Below are 7,834 nucleotides of genomic sequence, written 5' to 3'. Positions count from 1 at the left end.
TTCTTCGCAGCGCTATGTAGCCACATGCTGTCTAAGACACCCACGCTGCGCCAACAAACCTGAAGAAGACGTATATCCAACATATTAGAAGTGTCCCTTTTACAGGGCTTGAGCATGCCATGTACGAAGCGCAATGGCTATGTGTACAGTCATCAATGATTGCAACACATTTATATTGAATCAGGTTAGGTATTCATCGACAAGCCCACTCTTACTCGCTATCGTCCTCTCCAGCACATACCTCCCCACCACTTCTCTCTTCAGCGCCGACATCAGTGTCGGAGCCAGCGCCCCCCTTTACAGTGCCGCTGCCAGCGCCTCCTTTCTCCGCACCGCTGCCTTCGGAACCAGCGCCCCCCCCTCCACAGTACCGCTGCCTTCGGAACCAGCGCCTCCCTCCACAGTACCGCTTCCAGCGCCTCCCTCCTCCGCACCGCTGCCTTCGGAACCAGCGCCTCCCTCCACAGTACCACTGCCAGCGCCTCCCTCCTCCGCGCCGCTGCCTTCTTCCGTATCACTAGCGGCGCGTCGGCGCTTCTTTGCCGGGCTGCGCATCTGGATTCCACGACCAACACGAGGGTGAGGCCGCTCCTCTCCGTTCTTCCACATGACATGCCAGATTTGGTGGCATGTCATGGTGTTTCCTGGGTAGTGGCCCGACCGGACTCGGTCACAGAGGTAGACACTGTGCATGAAGAAGTACAATTAGTCAAAGTACGATTGCATAGGCCACTGTCACACTTACTACTTGTTACCGTCGCTGCATGCCTCGCAATAGAACCTCGTTGCACTGCGCTGGCCGACCTTCTGCTTGCGAATCGAGCAGACCTTGCACTGGTGCTGTGGCCTCTTTCGAACACCTTTCCGGATCTGGGTTCACTCTGGAAACTCGGTCAATTTGTGGGCAGCTGATATCGAGGCCACATTTTGGTCGGAAGGTGCTGGAGAAAATGTCTGCATGATAATAAACGAGTCAGATACGATACAACATCTACCACATGATCGCCGGCAAACATGTAGTATATACCTCATCAATGAAGTCAGCCGAAGTGACCTGCAAAAGCTGCGCCTGTAACTCTGCTAGAAACTCGGCTGATCAGCACCTTCACCAACCATTTTCCGAGCCTCACGGAAAATGATATAGGCATTCACGAGTGCCATGTCGACTAGGCCTAAGAAGACCGTCTTCTAGTACTTTCGAAAGCGCACCGAGAGTTGCAGCGAATAGCGCTGTAGCTTTAGCTGGTCGTGGATATCAACCCCGCCCATCCAGCGATGATAGTCGCGCATCGCTGATGGGTAGGGTATGATTTCCTTTCTGCCGCCACGTAGATGCCGCCCTTCGATGGTACAGCAACAACAGCATAAGTTAGGAAGCCGTCGTCACTAAGACACGACCCAAAAGTAACTTACCGCAGGTTTCAATAGATGTACTGCTGCCAGTCGAGAGAAGGTAGACAGGAAGGCGGTCCCACCAAAGCATTACCTGTAGAAGATAGCAGCCCTTTGCGACGGCGATCGTGCTGGTCCCGCGGGGGATATGAGCTGGACGAGTTGCTGCTTTGGTCACGAGAGCTGGCGGAAACCCTTTCTTGTTTGGCTGTATAGTGCCAACCGTGTATACATTCCGAGCCAGGAGCTGCAAAGCTAGCTGGATCGACGTATACAGTAGAATCGATCCGTCACCACAGCGTGGTACACACCTTCTTCTGGGGCAGGAAGAACTTCATGCAGATTACGGATAACCGCTGCAGGGCCAGAGTTCGGGTCTGCTGAAAATCGGGTCGTCGATTGACCTCCGAGCTCGTCTGAGTGCTGGTTATCCCACAGAATACTTCCAGACTTCGATGCAGCACAATACAACATTCCAAACAATACAGAGGTAGACAAATACAACATGTGAGACTTAGCCAAAAAAATATATACTCCACGATGGAGGCCGTCAAACTACGTACCGTAGACAATACGCTGTGTCAGCACAGCATGTCATAAACAGTTTTGTGCCCCATTTGTGGGGCTTGTCCTTCATAAATTGCCTGGTCACGTTGTGACGACTTCTTGATGGAATCATGGCCTCGTCGAACGACACAACGGGAGGGACGTAGTATCCCCTTGCAAACGTCTGCTGTAGCGTGTCCACTACGGAGCGGACTTTCCAGGCGCGGTCCGTTTCAGCTCTCGGGTCTGTGTTGTCGGTAAAATGCAGGTTTTGCATGATGCGCTCAAAGCGCGACTTCCCCACGAAGTCGCCAAATGTGCCTTTTGGGACAGCGCCTACCCGGGTCGTTCCCCAGTGATCCGCAAAACGGCGCTTGTGAGGGACCAACATCCTCGCGATAAGGAGCCCGATACAATGCACAATGTGCTCTGGCTTTATGTCCTTGTGTTTCTTGGTCTCCCGCAACATCACAGCTTCCCTAGTCAACTCTGCATCATCAGCCACTCGCTTCGCATGTATTCTGGCGACCCGTCCATTGAGATGCTGATGATGGTATCGATTACTCTCAGTAGCTATCCGGCGCCAAAGCCGACGAGGCATGAAGAAGAAGAAGAGTTGTAATGGGGACTCGGCTACTTCAATCGCTGCCTCCGTTGGTTTATTGTCACCACTGTATAGACTCGGGTATGGTTCTGCTCGTTCAGGATGCGATGCGGTATCTAAACATCATACAACATATACCACATTAGTTTCATGTTGTATATACATCATCTCACAAACCTGACCAAACTCCCAGCCGTCTACTCGCATCTTCTTCAGAGCAGCACCATCCTGCGCGAGCGCTTGCATCTTGTCTTTTGTCAGCGTGTCCCAATTGTTTGTGGTTGTGTTCCAGTCACGTCGCAGCTTGCCGATAGCTGCCTGCAGACGTCGCTTTTCCAGCTCTTTTTGGGCTTTCCTCTTGTCACGATTGAGGAGCGCTGCACCGTCCAAACTACCATCACTATCACTTGAAAGAATTTTATCTGCATCTTCGCTGAGAAGGTCGTCGTCCGTGTGCTTTGCAGACAAGTCCTGCTCCTCAATAAACCAGTCATCCGAATCTTCGCTTTCGCCATCCAAGTCCGAGTTGAGAGCTCCATTATCATAATCTTCAACGGATGCATTCATAGCTGTGGCGGAAGACGTGAGTGGCTCAGTCGTATCCATACTCAAAACGCTGTCCCAAAGTAGTTCACATCACGCGTCAATATACATCTTCTATGCGTTCACACATGCAGTATATATATCATCGCAGAAGCTACCTGGCCATTTGATGTCTGGTTGGAGGCAGGGCTGTGGCTTCGAGTGTATTGGTGGTGATCTGAAACAACATAACATCAGATACAACATTTAAACAATTAGTTAATGTAGTATGTTCAGCATGTCGAGAATCACGTACTTTGATGCAGACAGCATACTCTCGTCGTCTGCGTCTGAATCCTCAACTGGTTCAGCAAGGTGCGGACTGGCGGTTTCTTCTGCTTCTTCGCTGCGGGAGACCTTGACGATTCCTTCCTCCTTGCTGCTGCTAGTGCTTTCAGCGCTGATTGGCGCGCTTCAGCCCCGCTGCGTTTTTCGTCGACCACGTGCGCACGTTCCCTTGCTTTCTCGGCATCACGTCGTGCAGATATAGACTCCACACGGGCTACAGCTTCCATTTCTTTGAACGCGTTCCTTTCCTTCGCCATAGCTTCGCGCTGGGCCTTGGTCATCTTCTTCTTCCCATTTTCAGGTTTTTTCTCCGCTTTGGCCTTAGCTGCGAGACGAGCTGCCCGCAGCTTCTTTGCCGCTGCAATGTACGACGCCGTCTTTCCAACAGGTGGTCGGCTCGGAAGCGCCGGAATGGATTGCCCACGAGTCATAGCCGTCGTCGTCTGCCTTACCTTCGTCGCGGCCACCGTAGTCGTCTGCGTTGCCCCCACGGCCTCGTTCCCGAAGTCAGCATCCGTCTCCCTCTCTCCGTTCAGGTATGCTGTGTGTTGGGCAGTCAAGCGCACCCGATCCTCCGAGCTTTTGCCTTCCAGGCGGGCGAGGAACGCTTCTGACTCGCGACGCGTTTTGCGTCGGCCAACCATCTCTGGTCCCCGTTGCTTTTTCTCGAATGTGTGAAATCAGTGGATTACACGAGGCGAGAGTCAGCAACCTTTGTGACAAATCGGAGGAGTTTTGTGTGCGTGTTCTGTGCATTTTTCAGCCTAACCCTGTGCATTTCACTGTCTTTAACATGTTGTATATACAACATGTGGAAAAACAGGACCTGGCGCCCCTTTTGGTCACATGTCGTCAAACAACCTATAAGTGCGGGGGGGGTTAAAACGAAACAATGAATATGTAAAATATTGTACTAGTATTAATACATAGTGAATCTAAGTAAGTTTAAGCGTGATAGGGATACCTGCCACAGTTCGAATACACGCAAGCGAAACGATGGACGAGAAACTGATTCCAAAGCGCTCAAATGGCCCAAATGAGACACTTCGAGACTCTTTCGTGGCTGTTGAATCACCCCAGATCGATGCCGACCACGAACCGGGTCCGACACTTATCGAGGAAGTTCGTGAGCTTCTCAAGCTAATTTTACCCGTGGCAAGCCAAGAACTGAGCTTTAAGAATACAGTACTAAAAACTTGTATCACTTGTTGCGAGCTCAGACGGGAACCACCGTTCTCGAATTTCTTCCCGGATTCGTATCAATTCTATTGGCTGGCAACATGGGAGGACCGAGCTCGCAGAACTACGTGGATGCTGCAACGATCTCTGTCATGGTACGTAATGATGTGGTTTGTGTATAAGTAACGTGGTCTGATCGCCATGAAGCTCTTATACGTCACAGCACAATCGCTCGGACTGGGTCTTGCGTCCGCCCTAGACACACTTTGTTCTCAAGCCTATGGCGCCGAGCCGATTGACAAAATTGGCATCTACTTCCAGACTGGCGTGGTTATTCTCTCTGTGGCTCTCATCCCTATGCTTATCGTCAATTCGTTCGCGGAACCTATTCTCAATTTACTCGGCCAACACACGGACGTGACATACTTGACACGACTTTTCTCGTCTGATGCTACCTGGACTCCCGTTTCTCTTCTTCTACGAGCTCGTGCGGAAGGTGTTGCAAAGTCAAAATATTATCAAGCCGCTGGTCCTCATCGCAGTGGTCGGAAATCTCGTCAACATCGGGGCCTGGCGTATCACACGACTTTGGGGTTTAACGGCGTCGCTGTCGCTCGATCATTGGGTAACAATCACACTCACACTTTTGCTGATACCGTATTTTATCGCACCAACTTCGGCAATGGTGGGGTCACGGCCGGAATCTCAAGGCCGCCATGACCAATGTAAACTTTTTCGTACAAATTGGTTGTCCGGGTAGGATAACGGTGGCAGTCGAGGTTTGGTCCTTTGAAATTCTGGCAACTCCGGCAGGTAATCTACCGGAAAGCGTCTTGGCTCTGTCAACGCATGCTGTGCTGACGAACGTCAACGTTACGCTCTACACTGCGTTCTACGGTATCGCAGTCGCTGCTAGTATTCGTGTGGGTAATTGTCTTGGTGCTGAGCAACCTAAGAAGGCGAAGATGGCTTGCTACTTGTCCCTCGGTATAACTTTGAGGTGTTAAAAGTATTCGCTGTGCTGCTCTTTAGTCGAAGTGACTACACACCTCGTCTGTTCCTTGACGACGACGAGAGTATCGACCTTGCTTCGAAGATCATGGCAATGTGGTCGCCACTTGATATCGCCACCGGTCTCAATGCGGTCATACATGTACAAGGGGTATACAGAGGGTCAGGCAAACAGAAGCCTGCTGCTATCGCCAACGTGATAGGCTACTATGGTGGAGGCATCTCGCTTGGAGCAATTGCTGCTGACGTGGGCGTTGAAGGTTTGTGGTGGGGGAATCGGTTTTTGGCATTGCTGCGACCTGGCTATCGCTGACATGTCTGATGAACTACTGGCGCTGGGACCGACTCGCGAGTGAAGCACGTCGATGTACTGCTCAGTAATGGCATATACAGTACATTTACTATTGTAGTAAATTTCATCTAGACCTCTGGTTGGCGAGCTACAGCCCGGAGTTGAAAGCTAGCAATCAGCGTTGTTATGCGCTTGAAAATATGCACAATAGAGCTTAACATGTAGTTTTAACATGCACTGCTAATAGCAATCCTTTGTTTGAGTTAAAACATATACATGTATGTGCTACAGTAATCATCACCACACGTGTACGTATGTCAATGTTCGCGTTCCGTTCGCATTTTATCCAGGTTACGAGTTATCGCTTGCGTCAGCTTGATAGAGCCAAAAATGCCACCAGATACCATCCCGAGGCCGAGCACAACTAGTAGAGCTTTTTCCCTTTTGGGAAGAGGCTTGTGGTTCTCCACAGCATATAAAATCTGTGCTGACTGACCTGAAGGCGTTGAATGCAACAGATTCGACATAGCAGCGTAATTCGGTACAGTTCTCTCTTCATCTTTCACATTCTGACCTCTCAAATTGCGAACAAAGTCGGTAAGCTTGGTGTCTGACTTGGTATCTGCACGGTTGGTCAGGGCAGTGTCTTCGGCGTCTGCGAAGACCATATAGATTTCGAGAAAAGTAACCACGAGCACTACCACGGTCAAAGTAGATCGCATGCTTGATCGTCAAAGGAGCTCGATATGCTTGAGGGAATTTCTTAAAATGGTTTGCTGTCAGATAGGATACTGATGAAGGCTCGTGAGGTAATACACTTTTGATTGCCAAAATAGAAACTGATAAACTTAAAACTGCAATAAAAACCTTTCCTTCTTACATCCATTGAATATTTATAAATGACCTATTAGGCTGGCGCTGTTTCATAAGCAATTGTCCTTCAAATCGATTTGTATCGCTAATAATGATCAAAACCTCACTTCTAATTTCCTTCTAGAAACTAAATAAAGACTGCACTAAGCGTAATCTCTCTGTTCGTAAGATACAAGTACCGTGCAGTAAGAGATATCTCTGTAGTACGTGTATGAGATCTCAAATTTACCGTAAAAATAAAAGTAGAAATGCCAATACAAAAAAAAAAAAAATATTGTGTTTGAGCACACCTTGCATGGAAGGTCACACAATTCAATACAGTACCAGCTTACAATTATTAAGATCAAATGATTGGATGAAAGTCGAATTATAAAACAGTAAGATAGCAGGTTTTAGTCCATATGCTCCGGCTATGACGGACCACCACGCGGCATGACTTGACGCGGAATGGGACTTCCGACAGCTCTGTGAGTGTTTGCTGTTCCATATTTAAGTCTCTTCATAACACCACATAAGGTGATAGAAACTTTCTTAAGCATTTGAATTTAAAGGGATATATTTCGAAGTCGAAATCGGGTGGGGCTGTTTCATTTTAGAATAAGCTGAGCACAAATAAAATAATTATCAAGCCTAGCCCTTAGCGGCAACCGCGAAGATTTCATTGGCTTTGAAGTTCAAAGCCAATGTAATCTTCGCAGCTGCCGCTAAGGGCTAGGCTAGAATATCTTCAAAGTTTGAAGTTATTATCGGATTATCTAAATCATAGAGCCATAAGGGCGATCTGTGAATAAGTTTTTGGGCTCTTTGTGAAATTTCTGCCTCGCTTTTACCAGTACAGTGGTCACGGTAATTAATCTAAGTTGATAAATAATCTCATACACTAAATATTCTCACTCAAGTTTGTTGAGAATAATTCACGTGAACAAACTTTTTCAGAGATCATTATTAATCTCAGTTGTGGGTGATATCTTGTACTCACTATCGGGCTTGCTTATGATGCAGTGGTTAATGATCGCCCTAGCCAATCGCTGCATTGTGAGTTTAAGTCCCGCAGCAACAGTGCATCA

At 48.6% G+C, this 7,834-nt stretch overlaps 2 protein-coding genes across 2 annotated transcripts; one reads left to right on the top strand and one right to left on the bottom strand.

The window, feature by feature from the left end:
* Nucleotides 1-5,039: 5,039 nt before the first annotated feature.
* Nucleotides 5,040-5,983, top strand: PITG_15316 (multidrug/Oligosaccharidyl-lipid/Polysaccharide (MOP) Flippase superfamily; the record flags this gene model as incomplete). Its single annotated transcript, XM_002898713.1, has 4 exons — nt 5,040-5,200; nt 5,352-5,570; nt 5,630-5,862; nt 5,961-5,983. 4 exons carry the CDS (start codon nt 5,040-5,042, stop codon nt 5,981-5,983), a joined length of 636 nt encoding a protein of 211 aa, XP_002898759.1.
* Nucleotides 5,984-6,211: 228 nt separating this feature from the next.
* On the bottom strand, nt 6,212-6,616 carry PITG_15315 (secreted RxLR effector peptide protein, putative; the record flags this gene model as incomplete). Its single annotated transcript, XM_002898712.1, has 1 exon — nt 6,212-6,616. The coding sequence occupies one exon, from the start codon at nt 6,614-6,616 to the stop codon at nt 6,212-6,214; it is 405 nt and encodes a 134-aa protein (XP_002898758.1).
* Between the last annotated feature and the right edge of the window lie 1,218 nt (nt 6,617-7,834).

Source organism: Phytophthora infestans, genomic scaffold, assembly GCF_000142945.1.
Source record: "Phytophthora infestans T30-4 supercont1.35 genomic scaffold, whole genome shotgun sequence".
NCBI lineage: Eukaryota > Oomycota > Peronosporomycetes > Peronosporales > Peronosporaceae > Phytophthora > Phytophthora infestans.
Note: the sequence above shows the minus strand (reverse complement) of the source record. Positions and strands in the feature narration are given on the sequence as shown.